This window comes from Vidua macroura, chromosome 12 (assembly GCF_024509145.1).
Source record: "Vidua macroura isolate BioBank_ID:100142 chromosome 12, ASM2450914v1, whole genome shotgun sequence".
Lineage (NCBI taxonomy): Eukaryota > Metazoa > Chordata > Aves > Passeriformes > Viduidae > Vidua > Vidua macroura.
In genome coordinates this window covers 1,326,505-1,348,169 of record NC_071582.1, presented here as the reverse complement: position 1 = coordinate 1,348,169, position 21,665 = coordinate 1,326,505, and the positions used below count along the sequence as shown (strand labels likewise).

Genomic DNA, 21,665 nt, shown 5'->3' with positions numbered 1-21,665 from the left:
ATTGAATAATTGAATGTAATCCTATAATTAAATTAACAAGAATGACAGATGATTTGCTTTCTTTCACATTGCTGCATTGGGAATTGAAATCTTTCCATATTCATTGCAGTTAGGGAATATTTTTCATCTGAAAAGTCCTCACAAATCAGATCCTTAGACTCAGGATCTTGTTGATAGGCTCCAAAAGAAGTTGCATTGCTATGCCTTTATTTAAATAAAAATAGCTTTTGTTCTGCCAGTCTTTGGTGCACACTGTATTTAGAGTGCTCTAGAAGAATCCTACCAATAAGGGTTTGTAAGATATGAACTGTATGTTTCTACACTATACTGTTGCTAGACTGCAAAATCAAATCTCTGCTAAAAGAGTTAGGAAAAACTGTGTGCAGCTTTTCAGGACTTTTGTTACAAAAAGGGGCTTGTAGATAGAAGTAAAAAGTTCTCTCCGAAGTTTTTTAGAAATTTACATGCACACTATGTGTCCTTGGAGAAGGGTTTTAATCCCCAGAAGTCTTCCAGCTGCATAAGTCTCACTTATTTCTTCTGTCCAAGTCCTCTATCCCCAGACATTTGTGTCCATAACAAGGTAGGTTAATATAAACTCATAACTAATTGAAATGTTAATATCTAATGATCCATATGCTGAAAATAGAAGCACATGGAATTAGATTTAATAGTATCAGTCACCTACTAGAAATTACTCCTCGCTATACAGGTGTGGAAAATTTGTTGCAAAACGTGTTTCAGGCGTCTCAGCTAAATCCAGGTAAAGGAGTTAGGAGCAGTGAGATTACAGGATATTTTGGGAGGGAGTTTCTCCCATGTTAAATATGTAACACGTCACACAGCAATATCACAGGTAAAAATATAATGTGTAAAGAAATTGAAATATTGTATGGTAGGCACAGTTCTGAAAGGATCTTGAAATTTAGGACTGACTTGTGGCACCCAAAGCATGGTAGTTAGACCCCAAGAAGGGTTTCATCCCAAGATTATTTTCCCTTTTTTGTTAAATGATTGACTTATGGTGATATTTTCTTCTAAGCATTTCTTCTGTGTGGTAAGTCCTTCTTGTGTCATAAAGTAGCCTTTGTCCCACCAGGTGTCACAAATGTAGATCTGTGTATGACACATCCTAGCTGTGGTTACAGGTACTGGGCTGCAAGGGACACTTACAAAGGGATTTAAGATTAAAAGGGACCTTCTGGAGAGAAATTATTTTGTGCTTTTGACAGAGTTAGTACATACTGAGTTTTAGTATGGGGCCAGTTTTCTCTGTTATTAGTGGGAAGGAAGAAAAATACTTCTAAAATGGAAAAATTGTGCAAATCAGAAGTCAACAGGAAAACTTGCAAGTTATAAAAATATGTAGAGTTTCCATATGGGTTGTTTACTAGAGGCCATCATTAAACTTTTGTAGTTTATGTTGCTTTTGGGGCTGTGAAGGAACTGGAACAATTTTTATCTGGTAGGTGGACTTTATGAAAACACGGCACAAAGAGTAAAGTTGCAGGAATTGGTAGTTACCATGCAGCTAACATCCCTATCTGTAAGTAAATAAGATCTGAATTTACGTAATTCTGATTTTGTTAGTTTCTTCTCAAATAGGGATTTTTAGGAGTATTGATTTCATGTTGAGGTTATGGAATTTTTCTTTAAAACTTATTTTTAGAAGCCCCAGAACCTGATGTTTTAAAGCTTTATAGGTTTGAACAAGAAATACGCCTGGTAAATTTTGTGGAATAGCTGATTTTGGCAAGTGAGTGATTCATGTGAAGTTGTAGTCTTGACTCACATTTAGAAGCACTTCAGCTTGTGAACAGAAATCCCCCGAGGATTAAAGTGCCCGAGTTAGAGCTGAGTACATTAAGGCAGCTCTGTAATATATGCCTTGGCTCTCGCAGCCTTACATCCTCAGCCACATAAATTCACTTAAGTGAACCAATGTCTTCAGGAGAGATGGCATTCCTGTCTGGGCAGTCAGGGAAAAGTGGGGAAGTCTTTTAGGTAATTTGTCAGACACCTTTGTTGTTGTTTGAGCTTCCTGATGAACTCTTTCTTTTAAAGAATGATCTATGACAAAGCAAATCAAATATGTCAGAAGCATTTGGGACTGCACATTTCACGTGTCACATCTTAATTGTATTTCTAACATTCCAAAATGCATCCTGGATCTTTTGGGGGGGGTCAGAGGATGTGGGGAAGGTAATTTAATATGAGCAAAGAGTTAGCATGAAGTGTATTTAGTTTCAGTTCACGATGACTGGGTCATTCCTGTAGGGAGGAGAAGAGTGTATAGGAATTAGTGTGAGAAATTAATGCATTTGGATTTATCTTACTGTCTTCCTCTCAAACTGTAAACACGGAAGAACAAACTTATCTCTCAATGTGATAAAAGTTAGTAATTTCAACAATCTTCGAGTACAGCCCATAGCTGAGGCTTAGAGAAGGGACGGAGCAATGGGCTGCTGCCGCCTGCGGCGAGCAGCGTTCTGACCTTACTCCTGGGGCAGGAGAAAAGGAGTTTGGTGGTCTCAGCTTAATCCCCAGTGGAACTTCGTCCGCATCGGAAAACCACCACCGAGTTCGGCATAATCCTGTTAATAAGCAGTTTGTTGCCAGCTCAGACCCGGGCCCGGGCGGCGTTCGGGCGGAGGCAGGAGCTTGCGCAAGTCCTGCTGCGCTCCCGCCCAGCGGCGCTCGCCCTGCGCCCGGGAGCTGCTCTTCACACTGGGACTTAAGACAGAGTCTAAAGCCTGCAAATCTTTAATCAGCCTTGCGAGCTATTGTCTGCCTCGCCTCATGTGTGAGGGAACTCCCTGTGCCTCTGTCGTAAACTCTCGGCTCTCGCGGCCGCAGAGCCGCCGTGGCTGTCGCGGCGCTCTGGGCCGGCCCCATGCAGAGGCAGCGTGGGCTGCTCTGTGTTCCCGGAGCTGACAGCTCTCCTTGCATGCTGCTGCGGGGCTGGGAGCCTGCGAGAGGCCAGAGAAGTCTGCCCAGCCCGTGGTGTCATGTTCAGCTCAAGTCACACTTGTTTGGAGCGATACGGAAACATAAAGAACCTAACGCATTAATGGAGTACTATGGAAAATGTTGCTCGTCTTCCTCTCCCCTTAGTAAAGGGTAAATTGTAGCTCATTTTTCGTGGCAGAAAAGCACATTTTCTTGCTCTCTCTTTGAAGCTTTGTCTCAGACAGCTCTGTAATATGTCCAGTGGCTCAGTGTTTCACAAGCTTTTTAGTTGATGATTGGATACTTTGACAAACCATTTACATTTCTTGTGGAAGCTATAAGACAAAACGTGCTAGGAATAATAATTCCAAGACTATATAGCTTACTTGTGAGTAGAGTTCCAGAGTGTGACAGAAGATATTTGCTTTTGAAGAGAGAAAATGCTCTGAGACACACAAAAAGATTTTATGTGTTTTAGACTGTAATGTTTGAATTATTCACACCTTCTGAGGATTTTGACCCAAACTAGCTCTGTTTCCAAGGATGCTGGCAGAAGCCTCAGCCAATAGTTTGGCTGAACTTCTGTAGACTGGTCCTGTTTCTTCTCTACCCTTTAAATCATATTCATTCAGATCAGTTGGATTTCATGCAGAGTAAATGACCAGAGAGTCGCGCCCAAAGCAGCAGCCTAAGTTTAAAGGGGTTCATCATCAAAGCTGGAGATGTTTTCTGAGTGTGAAGATGATTCTTCAAAAACAGTGCAGGGCTACAAAGGCTAATTCTAATCACTTCAGGGCTCAGAATAACACCTGAGGATTTGAGATGTGTCGTGATGAGTTGGGCTTTTTTATCTGACAGAATATATGTATTTCTCATACATTGGATCTGTAATAATACTTTCTGATTAAAAATTATTAGCCCGACACTTAAACATATGAATCTTCTATTCTATCTGAATATGAATTCTTCATATTCTGTCTTCTATTACATTATTGTGGAAACAATGAAGCTTAGAATTTTCTAGAAAGCAGTGATACCCTTTGGTTTAACAGGGTCCTTAAGTATATGATTAACATGAAGTGTGAGAACAACCTCACATTTAAATGTTTATTTTTATGTTAATAAATGCTAAAATGCTGTCACTCTGGAAGTTAGGCTTTTCCTTAATACCTTTTCCAGGTCAGGTATTAGATTATCATTTTCTCCTGTAGCCTGGACAAGTATTAAATTCACAAGTAACCTCAATGCATATTAGAATTGCTTCCATTTTCCTTTCATCACATTGTAATGAAGTTTACATTTTACAATATTTGTTTAACATTATTTATTTATTGTTGAATTTAATCTTGCATATACTTCATTTGTTGTCTTATAACTAAGGTGACTTGTTAGTTGTCATTCTGGGCTGCATTTTTTCAAAAGCTCTGTATAGCGAACTTTTGCTAGATTTTCCACTATCATCACTTTTGGTGAGCATTTTTATGTTTTCAGTGCATCATGTCCTGGTGGTTGGCCCTTGTCCTATCCTAAATGTTCATATGTCTTAGGATGGTTACACAAAAACCGATGTGAGAATTTTTTTTCTGTGCTGTATACACAGAGCACCCTTGAATCTGCTTAAACCATAGAGCTCTAAAAGGACAATGCTTAGAATGTGGTTTATAGGAAGACTGATGTTATTCCTGAACACCCTTATCTTCTCTCTGAAAGCTTACACGTGACACTAAAAAAATAAACACTGGAATTTTTCAAATAGACAAAATTCTTCTTTTTAAATTTGAATGTAGCAATCTGGAACTTTCTTTTTGCATGGAAATGATTTTCTCTGATTCCTGAGAAATGCTAGGAGGAATTTAGGACATTCTTTGCTCAGAGCTTTGCCAATAGTGGAGTTTGCAAAATGGAAAGAAAAGAGCTTGACCTTAAAACAGAAGAAGAGCCTAAGTGGTGACATATTCTGCTGATTAAATACTAGCAGTATGAGATCTGTTTATATAGAAGCAAAGAAATAATGCAGATCTAACTTTGAAGAGAAACTCTGGAGTACTAATATAAAGACTTATTTCTTTTACAAAGTTGTAAATAACCTGACATCAAACAAAGTGATTTAACTGGTTGATAGAACACTGTTCCAGGAATTAGATGCACAGTTCCTGTTCAATGAAGTTATTACTTGTTAGTACAAATTAGAATTGGCATTTATATGAATGATAAATACATGGTTAAGAAACATTAGTGGTTCCCATACCAAGTACCGTTTTAAGATGCTAATGTTTATAATGGCCATGTTGAAGTTTGGAAGCACAGGTCATCTGAGATAGCAGAGAAGGCAGGGAGTGCCCCTCGGAGAACCATTAACTTTTAGACTGGGCTGTTCTAAGAAAATTGCATCTGAACGTGAACTACATTATAACAAGAGCACAGACAAGTAAAGGGCACATTTTAATGCTTCGTTTCATAAAAATGAAAGGAAATTCTGGTAGGAAGGGTGTTTTTCTAGAAAGTGAATTCAGCTCCTGGTAATAAGCACTGTATTTGTTTCTAAGTACCTGTGGAACACCCTGTTTCTCTGCCAGGCTTTTCTCCAAGAGCCAAAGAAGGTTTTGCTTCAGGAAGTTCTGAACTTTCCAACTGCTTGTTCCTGTATCCACATTAGGATAACTTTGTCTCAGTTTTCACTTGAGAAAAGAGCTGCAACTCCTAATATTTGGTCAAAACTACAAAACCATCAGCCTGACTATAGGCTACTAAGACCACGACATTTTCATGCAGAGTTAGTCACACAAGAGCAGTGCACTTGGATGACTTGTAAGGTTTTGTTCAAAACTCAGCATTTGGGTTTGTGACCACAGATTTCAGTTCTGTCCTTGGCAATCTTTCTCCTTTCTCTGCTGCCCATTTTCCCTTTCTTGTGTGGATGAAAGGAGCTGATGGGCTGCAGGAAGGCCAGTTCCCCTGGCCTGGCTGGGAATGGTGGTGGGAGGTGCTGCCAGGGCTGAGACATCTCCTGGGTGCTGTCTCCACCTTTTGCCTTGGCCATGCCCCTGTGGCTGCCCTGTGCCCCAGCAGTGCCACTGGTGCCAGCTGTTCCTTTGCTCCCAAAGTTTCTTCCCAAAGTGAATCACTTCAGTTCTTCATTTTGCCCTTCCACAGACTAAAATGTTTGCTGCTGGCTTACTCTTCTACCTGACTACAAAATTGATCAGCTTCTTTAAAAGATAATTCTGGTGGGTTTATTGTCTATATTGACAGAAATAACTCACATGAATGATGTTTTTACAGAGCTGCAAATGTCCAAGTGAAGTAAGAAAACCTAAATCCACCAGTAAAACTAGACTAAATATTGCTCTAAAAATCAGCACTTCCAGTCTGCAGTAATCCTGGACTAACCTTGTGTGTGGTACACAAGCAGTGAAAAAGTCCTTGGTCTGACACTGAACCATTTATTTTGTTATTTGTAATAAAATAACTGACAATATTTAACATAGATGCATAGAGCCATTGGAAACCAGTCTGGGATCATAATATTCTTTAAATCTCTAGAAGATTGCAAGCAGAGTTTTAAATTCAATTAGTTCCTCTTTTTTGAATGCAGTTACAACTTGAAAAAAGAAACTCAGATTGTCACCAAAAATGCTACTCCATAATAAATCTTCACAGGGCAGTTTAATTGAACTGCTAATTCTTGACAAATTACTAGCATGCATCACCATTACATGTCTATTCAGAACATATGAATATGTGAATGATATGAATCTATGAATTATCAATTCACTTCAATGTAACTAATATTTGTTCAGTATTTTACATGCAGTCATTCTTCAATTTTCTAAATGACATTTTAGTTTTGTTGGTGAAAATCCTGTTTGTACACTCAGTTACCTGATTATGAAAGTCTAGTTTCAAAGGCAAGAGGATTCTTATTTTAGTTCTCTGTAGAATTAACTGTTGAATTGGTAAGATTTTACATCTGATTTAACATGAAGCTGCTGAGACATTCTGTGTCGTTTCTGTACCATTCCAATAGTTCTGGATCCTATTAGGTATGGGGATTTTATTACCCTCCTTTGACAAAAATACATATATATGCATTTTAAAGCAATGGTCGTTTTCACTGATAAAAGAAATACAGAGGAAGATTAAGTGAAGAGCAAATACATATATGCAGTATGTAAATGGAATTAGGAGGTGTCGGCCAAACATCTTTCCTTTGCTAATTCTTGGGTGAAGGTTGTCCCTATGTGTGCTACTCACTGTCTCCCTGCAGGGAAGGAAAGGAGCTGCACTTTTATGATTCTTACTCCCACAGCAGCAGCAGAACATTAATTCTGAGGCCCTTGGAGCTCACTGAAAAATGAAATGAGCTGCAGCGTTTCCCTTTGCTACCCAGAAGAGAATGGTGCCCAAGTTTTTTGGATTCATATGGTCTGTTAGCTCCTTAGCAAAGGCATGCAGTCCTGGGAAGTTCTCCTTTGCAAGGTGCCAGGAAGCAGTTGCAGGAGAGTAAGGCTGCTGGCCTGGGGGACGTACAGGGAAGGAGTGAGTATCCAGGATGGAAAATCCTTGTGGAATATCCTTCCAGCAGTCACATCAGGTCTGGAGCCAGACACCCTACCTGAGTGACAGGGGAAGTGGAATGATGAGTTCCCCTCACTACTTTATTACTGTTCCATACCACATGGAGCTTTTAATTTTTTTGATTGATTGTCCTGTTTTATTGCTCAAGTGCTGTGTGGCATATTGCTGGCTTTTGTCATTGGAGTCTGTTTTGAAAGACTGACTTTTATACTGCTTCAGGCTTTCACAGTGAGAACTGCAGCAAATGGCCAAGCAATTGACTTTATAGTGAAATTGGCCTGAGTAAACGTGAGGAAAACATGGATTCCATCTAGAGACTTCAGAAATCATGAATCATGCTTTCCTAAGTGATAAACTTCAGAAATACCAGAACAGTGGATAGGGATGATGACTGCACTTCCCAGGGAGTCACACGGGAGCATGGATTGCTGGTAGGGCAGGGGAGAGAGCCTGACCCGCTGGCTATTGGAGATTAAGCAAATTAGCAGGACCTGCAGAAGGCCATAAAGTGGTGGGAGTGACAGAAGATAACTGATAGGCTGCCCTGCAAGGTGTTGCTCAGTGGAAAGTTCCCACAGGTCACCACATCACTCATGGTGCTGGAGAGTTGGCTGTGGTGCAGCAGGCACGGTGTGGGAGACCTGGACATGCAGACAGACACCAGCCAGGCAGGACTGGAGTCCTGAGAGTCAGGATTTGAGTTGCTCCACTCTCTCCTCAGCAGGCTTTTACATTGAGAGCAGTATTGGCCAGTGCTTTCTGGTGTGCTAAACCTGAATTCTCACCCACTCTGTAACAGGGGCTCCACCTCCAGGATGGATCAGGGCCTGGAGTTTGGCTGGTGGCTCAAAGGAAAACTTCCTTAATTCATCATTAAATAGCATTTTTTGCTATTATTTGCTATTTGCTGTGTCTCCTACCTGTGTGTTGTTTGGGTCTTCACAGGATTGTTCCAGCATTTAGAACATGTTGGGCTATAAATAAGATAAACTTGGCTGGAATTTATTCCAGCGAAGCACAGGCAAAACCAATAAAGTTGTATGAGTATCTTTACGTTTTGAGAATACGCAACATTTTAAAAGGAAATACAGAAAATATCAATGTGAGTTGCCTGCTCTGGTTTAAAAAAAAATAATTGTAGTAGCTTGGACTAATTTGATAGGTCTCGGTTCAGGAAAAGAAAACCACAAGGAAATATTAATGGAACATAGGCACATAGCTGAAGTTAAGCAGGTGCTTAAATGCTTGGGTGTACAGAAATGCAGTGATTTAATTAGGATCTTGTTACATTTGACAGGCATATCTGATTTGCAGGCTAGAGAGAGAGCAACAGAAAAGCTAATTCTGGGTAAATATGTCTGGATCCCAGTCTGTGGCAGGAGGAGAGGCGAGCTGCACTTCAGTAAGGAGCTTGTATCTCTTGTATGAGAGCAGTTTGTAAGATGAGCATTCCATATTCCAGGCCTGCAAAAGTCCCTGGGATTATTAAGCCAAGTGACTATTCAAAAAGAAAAAAGAAAAAAGAAAAAAAAAGAAAAAAAAAGAAAAAAAAAAAAAAGTCAAGCAAGAGAAGTGCAAGGTTTTCATTTGTTTTCTTTGATGTTCATCTGCTAAGTCAAGTGCTGGCCTTCACTTTCTCCACCCATTAACAGTGAAATAAGGAATATGTGCTTTGCTGCAGGTTTATTTGATTGGGTTTTTTCCAGTAAGGGGTGACTCATGGTTTTTTTCTTCAGAGTACATAATATAGTGTATCAGGTTTAGTAGCTGCATTAGTACAATGAGCTGAAATCATTAAATTGATTCCACATGTGATAAATACCAGATTAAAACAGTCAGCAACCCCTCTATATCCCTTCCTATCTTTAATGTTGATAACATCATAGTAGTAAAGCTATCGAAAATAAAAAGATAATGAAATAATAATTCCATGGAAGCTATTTGGGTATCTGCACTGTGAGTTTGGCAGGACTTCAATAATTATCCATGGCATTTTTAGGACAGGTGAAGGAAGTGAACTGTGAAATGAAAAATAAAAAGTCCCAAAAATTTCTTTTCCTGTGCCTATTCATCAAGGGTATGGTGGCCATCAAAAAGAAATCAAGAGTTCTCTTGTTCTGTCCTGGATCAGAAATGCCAGTTGTAGTTATTTTAGAATCAGTTATGATTGACTTCAAACACTTTTCTGATTATAGAATTTACCCCAGGAAAATAGAACAGTATTATAACCACTCTGATTAATTTAAAATTCCAACAGTACTCCCAAACTTGGGGGGCACCTCTTGCTTACAGGGTGAGAGCTGAGAGTTTAGACTCATCCAAATGCTTCAGTGATATTTTCCTCAAAGCAATGTCTGAATGTATGCTTAATTGTCACTTTTTTGGTTGTCTCAGATTTTAAAAAATGCTCCTGTCTTTAAGGGCATTAAGACATTGCTACCAGTATTTTGAAAGGTTTTTCAATGTCTTTTTTGACTGGTGAACTGAAAAAAAATGCAAACTGTTATTTTGTTCATCTTGTTTTTAAACTGAACTGCATTATCAACTTAGTGTGTGCTCTGAAGGTATTGTTAAAAGTGCTTTGAAAACTTGTAAATCCCTGTGATTTATGTTCCTGTAGTCTCAACTGCTTCTTTCTGTCCTTCTGGTTTTAATTTGAATGCAGTCTTGTCTGGGTGTGTACCTGTAAAATTGTGTTTTTCCAAGTACAATTTACAGTCGTGACCCTCAGTTTTACAGTGTTCCAACCTTATAGGAGCTTCCTCCTATGCTGAAAAGCCAACTTTGGGTCAAACAGCTCTTTCATATTGTAATTGTCTAATCAAGGTTACTTGGAACAGATCCGATTTGGGCAATTTTTAGTTTATGGCAAAGATTTTATAAGAATATCAAGTGAAATGGAAAGGTTCCTTTGTAGGAGACCAGTCATAGCATTGCCTTATTTCTTCAGATGTATACAGTTGTAAACTTAGCCTTCTTCATGACAACAGTCCCATTTATCTAAACAATTCTCCTTTTAGAGCCAATGGCACTGATAGAAACCGAGATAAGGAGCACAGATGGGAGGATCTCTCTGAGTCTCTCCTTACAGAAACTCCTGGCTGGGCAGCTCACAATCCCCTTTTCTTTTTGGTGCCTGAGAATGCGTGGCAGACATCTCCCTTGAAACACAGTCCTCTCGAATTGCCAGCTCCAGGAAGGGATGGTCGAGCTTCGGGAGGATTTTTAAAATCCTGGTGATTTCTTCCTGGATTTTTTTTTCCCCATGCTGCGTTTAAATGGCAGGCGTTGGTGTTTTGTCTTTCATGGCTCTAACTTAGAATAGTCCCTGAGCTATAATTCTTTGTCTTTTGAATTAAGGTATTAAATTATCTATTTTACTGTAATCTGTAATTAATCCCTTGCTTATTCACTGTCTTTTTGGGTGATACGGAAAAAAGAACTTTCAGAGTTTTATATTTTTTATATTACTCCACAATAAAAATAGTACTTGCACACTGAAACAGAAGTTTTTTGAACTAAATGTTATAGGCTTTATTTTTAGTACTTACTCCTCATCCATGCTCATTTTTTTAGCATGACTTCAGCACCCTTGGTGGTTAAGAGGAAGAGAGGAACAGAGAGATCACGTGGTTTAATTTTGTTCTGTTTGTATTTTCAGATTATTGTACAGTCCGGCCGTCACCCCACGGTGCTGCAAAAACTCTGCCAGTTGCCGTTCCAGTATTTCAGTGATCCTCGTTTGATCAAAGTGCTCTTCCCTTCGCTCATAGCTGCCTGTTACAATAACCCTCAGAACAAGATCATCCTGGAGCAGGAGATGAGCTGTGTTTTACTGGCCACCTTCATCCAGGTACAGCTGCAGAGCTGTGCTCGCCTTGCTCTCGGGGTGGGGATCTTCAACAGAACAAGCAAACAGCACTGAAGTGCTTCCAGACTCTCTGCAGCTCTGCTCAAACCACAGATTATGCCTGTACTTGAGGCATCTTATCACCCCGAAGGGTTACTGGGTAGTTCAGGTTCTCACTGGCCCTGCAGAATCCAGTTTGCATTAAAGTTACTGGGTGTACTGGGAAGATTTGATGTAGATCTTAAAGTATTTATTTTTTTAAAAATTCCTGCCCACATAGCATATCTGAATCAGTATATTAATGTGTTTACATATAAATGTACTGTTGTATACTGTGTACCATAGATTTACAGGGAGCTGGGTAAGTGTATGTATTTTATGCAGAAAATACACAAAACATATGTTACCAGTCTAATCTTGCAATCTTTATTTTTGACAGTAAGCCACCGAGGTCATTACAAATACTGTTTTGAATAAAGATTTGCATTATTTTTCTTCCCTTTGTCTAAATATATATGCTGCTTTATCTATCCGATTTTTTGCCTGCCTCATGGTTTTCAAGCATTTTATTGACTGTTTCCAGTGAATAAATGCAGTTTTCATAAACAGTGTACTGTTAAAAATAATACACTTTTAGGAGTCTGTAACCCTGTATCAGTCACCTGAAAGTTACCATTGTTGAAAAAGAAATGTTAATCTAAGTCCTTTCTCTAGTGCTTTACAGCTAGTCCAAGAATAGGCTACATGCATTTCAGAAAGAAAGTACAAGAACTAAATATTTACTAAAAGTCTTTGCATAACATCAAACTTGTGAGTGCAGCTACTTTTTATCCTTTTAATACTAAAATAATTGCAGAGCAGTTTTTTTTAAAAGAAGTTTGGAACTCAGTATTAAAAACATTTGCCATATAGTAATGAACTTCTGGTTAAATACACAGCTATAATTCATCTTCTTTGACTTTCTTATAGTGAAACTGAAAAATGTAATTTATTCATTATTAGTAAGTGCTGCAAGTTTAGTTTGGGTTTTTTTCAGCTAAAAAACTCAGTATTAAAAACATTTGCCATATAGTAATGAACTTCTGGTTAAATACACAGCTATAATTCATCTTCTTTGACTTTCTTATAGTGAAACTGAAAAATGTAATTTATTCATTATTAGTAAGTGCTGCAAGTTTAGTTTGGGTTTTTTTCAGCTAAAAAGCAGGAGAGTGGAGGAGAATGTTCCCTATATGAATAATTAAAGTTGTTTACCTTGATTTCTGTTCTATAAGAGATGGAATGGCACTAAAATCCCCAGTAGCTATGGTGAAGCATATTTATAATGGTCAATGTTACTAATTTGATTTCCAGTTAGTTATGGCCCGTATGGCAAGTTCGTGTGCTGTGCCTGCAGGCTTTTAAAGAAAGGTGTTGTGATAAATACAGAAGAGCTGTGTGTGCTGTGAAGTGTCCTGTCACTGCTGCCTTCAGTGCTCCTTCAGTAATTTGCCCATGTCATAGTCTAATCCGGAATGGTGCACACGCGGAGCGCGGTGCTGGCAGGATCCGAGGAATGCTGAGGTCCCGCGCACACAGAAGGGACTTGCGCTCTACTTCTATTTCAGCTCGCTGCTGTTTGTCAAGCAAATCTCTCATTTGCTTCAGTAGAAGGTTTGGGAAAGACTGTAAAATGTTGCCCTGTGACTAGAAAATGAGATTCTTCCCTTGCCAGGGAATGCTAAAAGAAGTCCCGTTTACGTAAAAGCTTAGTGGTATCTACGAATATAACACTTAAATACAGTGTGTTAAATGCGCAGCCAAAATCAAAGGAAGAGCATTTCTGCCTTTTACAGCGGTCTCCCTACCGATAGATTTATTTCCATCAGCTGAAGTTTGCATCAGCCTGTTTATTTTTTGTTACTTCTGTTTGGAGATGTGCGGGAATAAGTAGAAACATTCAGGAGCATCCACGATTTGCTGTGTCGTATCTTATCTCGGGTAATCCCTTGTTCAGTGTTCTGCTGGGTGGAGACTCCAGCAAAGGACAGGATCTGTAGCGGGGAGCTGGCTGGTCCTGGCGAGGTCGGTGTCCGCGCTGGCTCCGAGGATGCTGCGTCCCAACGCCTGACAGCAGCAGTGCTCCGCACTGGGGGCACAGCTGGGGCACAGCTGGGACACAGCTGGCTGCCAGGGCCAGCAGCGCTGGGCAGCAACTCCACCTCCTCCCAGGAGATCAGTGCCTCAGGCTCCCAGGTGGCTGGGAAGCACAGCCATTGAAACTGGGATCAGTCAGGAATTTTCTAAGAGTGCATTTGGAGTTGGGAGCAAAAATCTGAAACACCACTTGTTTTACGGAAACATGGCTACGGTAAATAAAAATCACAATAATAAGAAGACATTAACTAAAAATATATTTTTTGAAAACAGATATAAGTAAATGTATAAAAATCCACTGTAAATTACAGAATATAAGTGCCATCAGTGTTGTGTTATGATATGTAGCAAACAAGCCAGAGTTCGTTAATTTACAGATTACATGAAGTATTCGTATTTTTTAATGACTGTGAAGACTTTGTTTTAATTCCTCATATGTAAGATCTGAAAACCTGATGTATTTTTCTTGTCTGTTTTCCCCTATAGGATTTTGCACAGAGCTCAGGCCAAGTGGAAAATCAGTTATCTCAGCAGAGGGGTATGTTCCCTGCAGTGTAACAGAGTAACAACTGGGTAACAAAATGTGTAGATCCTGTGATTTAAGTTCTTTGAATTGGCATGGCTGAAAAGGAAGACAGTAAATTTACAGTTTGGGGGTGGGCTCCCTGGCTTACATCCTGACCTACACCTACGTGTCTTCCAGTCTGCTGCTCGTCTATCAGGGATTCAGACTGTTAATCTTTATTCAATGCTATGTGGTATCGTGTCTTAAAATGTGATACTGTACCTGCACATATTTAATTAGCTGGCACAAAGGCTGCCTTCAAAAGTTTTAGGTTGCAGAAGCTACGCAGCTATGCCAATTCACTCAGGGAGACAAAAATCTCTAAAATGCTGTCCTGTAATTGTCCTTTAAAGTTTGTCAGTTTGCAGAAGAGTTGTGATTTTTCCCCCCTCAGTTATTATAAATATTATTTTAAATGCAGTCAACCTTTTTAGGCTAAACATTTGAAAGATTCTCAGCTGAGATGGCTGTTACTTGCTAAACACATCTGAAATTCAAGTGTTGATGGGCATCTGGTCTTGAGAATTGTGCATAAAATGCGACACTCAGACAGTCATTTCTCCCTCATAAGTAGAAATCCACCACCATTTCCTCAGCATTTGCTGGGAGGTGAGTGGTTCTAGGTCAGAAGCATTGAGTTTTTGTTTAAAAATGAATTACAAAATGAGGGTAACTTTATGGACATTTTTACTGTCAACATCAGACATCTCAGTCTGAAGCAGACTTGTGCAGTGTCTGCAGCACCAACTTTCCAGGATTGTATTTCCATGAGATTCTTCCCAAGAAACATCTGAAATCCAAGTGGAAAACTTGCTTTTTATTTCCACTATTCAAACTGGAGGAACTTTTAAACAAAAATGTGCTAACATGTGAGTGTGATTTCTAAACATTCCCCAGTTGCAAAAAAGTTAATAATAGTGTAGGCAGGATTATTTTTATCTCTTAAATCACTTGAATGTGAAGAACGGTATCCCCCAAAAAACGGGAATAATAACACTGACGGGAATAAAACCTGGAGGCACAAACTTCATCCTTGGGAGCTGCATAGAGGGTCAGACCCTCAAACCTGGCACAGTGCAGTCCTGTCCATGGCACTGCACACTCTCAGGAGCGAGAGCTGCATTTGTGCTCGTGCTCCGAGCTCCGGGTAGTCGGGAGCACAACTCTTCTGCAGCCCTTTGTGGTAAAAGAAAGAAACTGCTCAGCAGAAAATGCCGCTGAGGCTGCCCAGAGTGTAATGGGGCTGAGCTGGTCCAGCAGCGTGTGCAAGAACAAAAGTGTGAAAAGACGTAAAATGTTCCTCTGCACAGGGCAGAGAGCCTGATCAGCTAACAAATGGAAGCCTTTGCTCATCAGAGCCTCTGCCCCCATTCTTAAAGCCAAGCGTAGATGCCGGGAGCTCCATAGAAGTGTCACCATGGTCTGAGGAGATTTGGATAGAGGGAGGGGAGTAAATTACTTAAAGTATCTCAAATTGGCTGCACATTCGTTATTCTTGTTTTACTGCCATCTTATCTTAAGAGGGAATAACTTGGTAATTTTATGTTCTGTCTTCAACAGAAAAATTTTTCAGTTCTCAAGATTATCTTGAGCTCTCCAACAGATTCCCCCGGCAGTCCTGGGAAGAAGCTCGACAGTTCTTCTTGAAAAAATAAGAATTGTATTTAGCTTTTAGATCCCTAACATCGTCACACTGACCAGTTCCTGCTGACTACCTTCTTTTAAAACGCTGTTCCAAAATGTTTTTGATACTCTAAATACTTATCCTATAGATATATAATTTGCACTATTTATATAAGTACTGTAGATACTTCCAAGTTCTGTTTTGTAATTTTGATAATTTGAGTTTATTTCGTTCTTGTATCCAATGTCATGATTTTGTTGTTTTCTGCCCTGTGGTGGGACTTGCACTGCAGAACTGCTGAAATAAGGTTGCAAATAGAGAAAATATGTTCTATATATCTTGTAATAAAATAACTTATTCTGTCTTGTGTGATTCCTGTGTTAAAATCATCAGTATGTTTGAATTACCATAAGCAACACGGTTCAAAAAGAGAGGAAAAAAACACTCATAAGATGTCTTTCTCGGAAATCAACAGTCACTCAGAACCAAATCAAAGTAATTCGTCAGATTTGGCCCTGGGGAAAGTTTGCTTATAATTTTTTGGGTGATGGAGGATACGTCACCTAAGGCAGAGGTTTTAGACCTCCTGCATTTTTACCGTCCCGGTTGACTCGAGCGGGGCTCGCCGAAGCTCGGCCGGAGCCGCTTCCGCGCGCGGCGGCGCTGAGGGGGCGCGCGACGCCCCGGGCCTGCGCTGCGGCGGGGCCGCGCCGATCGCGGCCCGCGGGCACCGGGAGCACGACCCGGGCAGGACGGGGACCGCGAGCGGTGCCGGAGTAGGGACCGGCAGTGATCGCGACCGGCAGCAGAACAGTCCCTTCCTGGCGGCCCCGGGCCGCGGCCCCGGTGCCGCCCATGGCGGCCCGGCCCGGCCCGCGGCGGGCCTGAGGCGAGCCCCGCGCTTCGCTGCAGCCCGGCCCCGGGAGAACGCGGAGCTGCAGCCCGACCCGGACGGAGCCAGGTAACGGCGGGGGCCCCGCGGCGGGGCTGGGAGGGCGGCAGGATCCCCATCCCCACCTGTCCCCAGCCGGGAGATGGCCCGTCCCGGCGGTGCAGAGCAGCCCCGGGCTGAGGCGGCCCCGCAGCCCGGGCCGCTCCGTGCGCCCCGACGGCAGCTCGCCCTGGGAGCCCCGGCCCCGCACACCCGCTCCGCAGTCTGTGGGGGTGATGGAGCCACTGCGGCGCCGCGCTGCCCAGCCCCTGCAGCCCGGAGGGCTCCGGCAGGACCCGGCTCTCTCCCCGCGCTGCCCGGGGATGGGGTCAGGGGGCGGCTCGCCGTGGCTTGCGCGGCTCACAGGCCGGGCCTGCGATCCCGCGGGGAGCTGGTCCTGAGCGGGTAAGGGGGAGGGCGCGGGAGCTGGAGCGGCGCTGCCGCGCTCCCAGGTGATGCCAGAGGCAGATAAGGGGTCTCCGCCTGGGTCTGGACGGGGGGATGGATACAGGAAGGTAGGGCTCGCCTCGCCGCCCCGGGGGAGCCCCCGCCGCCCAGCCCCGCCACCCCGAGGAAGGAGGCGAGGTGGCCCCGCACCGCGGCAGGTGCGGGCACGGCCGGGCGAGCCTGGGGGCTACTCCGAAAGGGAAACCTGCTCTCCGCCTCCCCGGCTATAAATAAGTGGCCCCTGTTCTGAAAGCCGATTAGCGCGGTGCGGTGAGGCCGTGCGGGAGAAGCCAGGGCTGTGCCCCTCCTGACCCGCTCTGTTCCGATCCCTATGGCCGCGCCGCTCCGCGCCTGGGGTGCCCCTTCGCCACCCTTCCACGACTTGTTTTAGTTCCTTTTTGTTTTTTTCGTTTAAATCCATTTTTGTTTTCTTTTTTTTTTTTTATTAAGTCCAAAATATTTAATCCCACTATTCAACCGCTGACTCTGACAATAAATAACAATAACTTACTTTTGATCGTTAAAGGCGCAAACAATCCGTCCTTCGTCCATTGATAACTTAACATTATTAGTACTGGTTTTCCCGTTAAAAAGTCTCGTTTCCGTGTCCCGCTTTTCCAGCGATCGTGCGGGGCCGGGCATCGTGGCCCGGGAGAGGCATCGGTGTGAGATGAGGCTGGACGACGCGGCTCTGCGGAGGAAGGTCCAGGCCAGCTCCGCGGCCGCATGCCGGAGGAGTCTCTCCCCATTTTGTAGATTTTTTTAATCATTTATTTTTCCTTTTCAAAAAGGAAAGAAAAACCGTCCCCAGCGCAAGCGGTCGGCGAGGCAGCCTGTCACCGTGCCGGGCTTCGGCGGGGAAATCCGAGTTTCTTTGGGGAAAAGAAACATCGAAATCCTCAGGGGAAAAAAAAAAAAAAACAACAAAAAAAAAAAACCCACGAAAAAAACAGGGCGGGGGCTCTCTCTCCGGTCTGGTGAAGGCAGCGAGGATCCCGGTGCTTTTTTGGCCGACAGTAATATAATTTTTGTTTGTTTTTAAATAAGAATAATTAAAAAACAAAGGCGTTTGTCCGGCGCTCTGGGAGCGGCCCGGGGCCGGGTGTCTCATGCAGGGAGCGCAGGCATGCGGAGGTCCCGCGGCGGGGCGGACGGGCCGCTTCACGTCTCGGCCGGGCTGGGTACCATGCTGTTGGGGGTGTCGGGGAGCTGGGAGGACAGCGAGGTCACGTCGCTGCCGGAGGAGGTGCCCAAGGAGCCGGACTCGGAGAAGGAGACCTGGGGAGCAGCGGCTGTGAGGGCCTGGCGCGGTCGCCCCCTGCCCCGTCCCCCTCCCTCAGCACCCGGGCCCAGCGGGCCGGCATCTGCCCGTCCCGGACGACCCGGCGCGGCTCACCAGCTGCTGGAAGGCGGCGGGCTGCTCCAGGTCGCTCTGCAGGGCGAACTCGCTGAGCGCCTTCCAGGGCGGCTGGTACGTCTGGACCTCCACGGCGCTGCCCTGCACGGCGCTCTCGTGACGGATGGGGCTGCCGGCCACCAGCGGCGTCCCGGTGAGGCCCTGCAGGCTCTGCGGGCACACGGGGATTCAGTGCGACTGCCGCCCGAGCCCGCGGGCCCGAGCCCCCCACCCACATCTCCCTCCCCGCCGGGGAGGGCGGGCGCTCACCGTCTTGTCGCTGTGCTGCTGCTGCTGGAGCTGCTTCATGAGAATGGACTTCTTCTTGTCCTTGCAGCGCTTGTTCTGGAACCAGACGCGGATGACGCGGGGACTGAGCCCCGTCATTTCCACAAGCTGCTCCTTCATCAGGGCGTCGGGGCGCGGGTTGGCGGCGTAGCAGGTCCGCAGCGTGTGCAGCTGCTTCTCGTTCAGCACCGTCCGCACGCGGGTGGTCTTCTCCACCGCCTTGTGCGCCGGCGGCCGCGGGGCGGGCGGCCTCCCGGGCACCGGCTCTGCGACGGGCGGAGAGGGCACGCACCGTCAGCGCCGCCGCCCGCTCGCCCGCCGCAGCCCTCCCGACACCCTCCCCGCCCCGCCGCCCGCCCCGCCGGGGAGCCGGTACCTGCGAGGTGCGTGGCGGTGGCCGGCGGCAGCGCGGGGCTGCGCGGTCCGCGGGCGGCGGCGCCGTCGGGGGGCGAGCCGTGGTCGGCGCGGCAGAGCAGGTCGCGCTCCCGCAGACAGAACTGGTCGCCGGGCAGGAGCTGGCGGCCGCAGGCGGCGCAGCGGAAGCACTCCAGGTGGTAGACGTGGTCGCGGGCGCGCATCACCAGGTCGCTGCTGCTGAACGCCGCCCGGCACTGGGCGCACTTGATGCCGAAGAGCCTGCGGGAACGCGACGCGCCGTCAGGACCCGCGGCCGCGCCGTCGGGGAGGCTCCAGGCGGTGCCGCGGGGCCGGGCAGCGGCCGAGAGTCGGGTTTTCGTTGGGGGAAATTAGGGGAGCTTAAGGTGCTTTTGTGCTTTTTCGGGCCTGGGTAATTTTTTTTTCTAACGAGCGTCGGCGCATTCGGGGTCACCTGCTGTAATCTCGTTTGCAGTAGGCCTTGCCGTCGCGCAGGAAGCATGTGCAGGTCTCATCCAGGGGCTGCCCGCACTCGGCGCACTTGAGGCAGGCGACGTGCCACTCCAGGTCCGGCGACACTCGCAGCAGGAAGGGGTCCTGGATACGGCCCCCGCAGCCTGCGCACAGGGCCAGCCCCGGCCGCCCTGCCGGGAGCGAGCGGGATACAGTCAGAGCCAGCAGTGTGCCAGAGCAGAGGCCAGAAATTAGGGAAAAGCACTTTTTCTTTTTTACACTTCATCCTTTTTCCTTATTCTGATTTGTTTAGTTTTTTTTTTTTTTTTTTCCAAAACAAGAAGAATGAGGAATAAAGACAGACACGCAGAGAGAAAGGATGGAAACATGAAAGGAGACAAATGAATACGGCCAGGAAAAAAAAGGAAAAAAATACGGAAGCTTGATCAAGGCAAATAAATGCAGAAAGACAGAGATGTAAAAGTAGACTTTTTGGAAAAGGAAAATAAAAGCAGAGGCTCAAAACCAATAAAACAATGGCTGAGGAAAACTTGAAAGAATTAAGGAAATAAACAAAGAAAAAAAAGGAAGGAAAGAAAGAAGGAAAAAGAAATTAAGACATAATGACGGAAAGAGATACAAAAGCATCGAAAACCCAGATACAGTGAAAATGGGAATGTGGACAAATGAAAAGAATAAGAGACACGGAATCAAAGAGACAGAAAGAGAGATAAAACTAATCAAGAGCAGAAAGAAAATAAAATTTAAAGAAAACGGAAAGAGAAATTAAAAAGAAAAAGACAAACACGAAAGAGATAAAGAAAGAGAAACGGCAATACGGGCAAAGAAAGAAAGAAATAAAGAAAGAGCAGAGGGCAGCAGAGAAAGAAATAGAAACAGCCGAAAGAAATGAGCTCAGCGGCGCGGACAGCAGAAAGGACAGCGGGGCCGGGAAGCGCCGGGCACGAACGGGAATAGCAGCACCGGAGTTGCCACGGGCCGAGCCCGCGGCCGCCCACGCCCGCCGTGGGGCCGCAGCCCTTCCCGGCGCTGTCAGCGCGCCCGCGGTCCGCCAGTCCACCCGACGGCAGCGGCGGCGCGGAGCTCGACCCGCAGGGTCCCGCGCACGCCCGCCCGCCCTGGCCCCGCGTTCCGCTGCGCTGCGCGCACTTACTCTTGGAGGGCTCCCCCATGGCGCCCGGGAGCGGCCGCGGGAGGAGGATGTCCACCATGCGGGCGGCCCCCTGCGCACCGGCAGCGATGCGGGATGCGGAGCCGCCGCTCCACCACTACCCGCGCGGAGCGGGGCGGGGGCCGCGCCCGCCCCCCCGGGCCCGCCCCGCCGGGCCGCGCCGTGATGTCAGCGCGCAGAGGCGCTGACCTCACCGCGCGGCCCCCGGAGGCGATTGGCGGCCGCGGGGAGAGCCCGCGGATTGGCGGCGCCGAACAATGGGCGCGCGGCGGGCGCGGAGCGGGGCGCACGCCCCGCGGGATCCGGCCCGGAGCCGCACGACGCCGGCACTGACGGGGCGAGCGGCAGAAGCTGCTCTGCGCCCCGCGCCCCGGGCGGCCGCGGGACCCCCTGCCCCGCCCGCCGTGGTGCGCCTCGGCCCTGTGCGCGCAGGGAACGGCGGCATCGGCAGCCCGAGGAGAAGGAGATGGATTGCAGCTTTTTTTCCTCCTCTGTTTTCCCTGTTATTCTTCTTGACTTTTAGTTCGCCTAATTTTTTTCTCCTTTTATTTCCCCCTTCCTTCCCTTTCTCGTCTCTTTTTCATTTGATTTCGTTGTTCTTTTCCCCGCGTTTCGGCGCGCCGCTGGCAGGTGCCCGCGGGCGGGCTCGGCGCTGCGCAGAGGAGCATCTCCGCGGCGGACGGGAAGGAGCTGCGCGGCGGACGCCGGCTCGACGCTGCGCACCCGCGGAGCAGTTCCCTGCTGAGGCCCGTGTGCGGGAGAGCCACCCCAACGGACCCGAGCAGAACCGACCGCATCGTCGCGGCGGCCGTCCCGGGCAGCAGCCCTGTGACAAATTGAAATTAGCGGAGAAAAATAATATTTTACCGCATCTTAATGCA

At 45.8% G+C, this 21,665-nt stretch overlaps 2 protein-coding genes across 6 annotated transcripts in view; one reads left to right on the top strand and one right to left on the bottom strand.

The window, feature by feature from the left end:
* SCAPER (S-phase cyclin A associated protein in the ER) overlaps positions 1-16,074 on the top strand; it is a 137,511-nt gene extending 121,437 nt beyond the window's left edge. For all 5 annotated transcript variants that reach the window (XM_053988573.1, XM_053988574.1, XM_053988576.1 and 2 more), the window contains exons 30-32: positions 11,189-11,380; positions 14,000-14,051; positions 15,639-16,074. In XM_053988573.1, the coding sequence (XP_053844548.1) occupies positions 11,189-11,380; positions 14,000-14,051; positions 15,639-15,733 (339 nt within the window). In that variant the 3' untranslated portion in view covers positions 15,734-16,074. The remainder of the gene's footprint in view (positions 1-11,188; positions 11,381-13,999; positions 14,052-15,638) is intronic.
* A 1,956-nt stretch (positions 16,075-18,030) lies between these two features.
* On the bottom strand, positions 18,031-20,824 carry ISL2 (ISL LIM homeobox 2). Its single transcript, XM_053988220.1, has 6 exons — positions 20,767-20,824; positions 19,594-19,783; positions 19,141-19,400; positions 18,747-19,030; positions 18,477-18,647; positions 18,031-18,358 (listed from the first exon to the last, which is right to left on the bottom strand). Exons 1-6 carry the CDS (start codon positions 20,822-20,824, stop codon positions 18,242-18,244), a joined length of 1,080 nt encoding a protein of 359 aa, XP_053844195.1. The 3' UTR covers positions 18,031-18,241.
* Between the last annotated feature and the right edge of the window lie 841 nt (positions 20,825-21,665).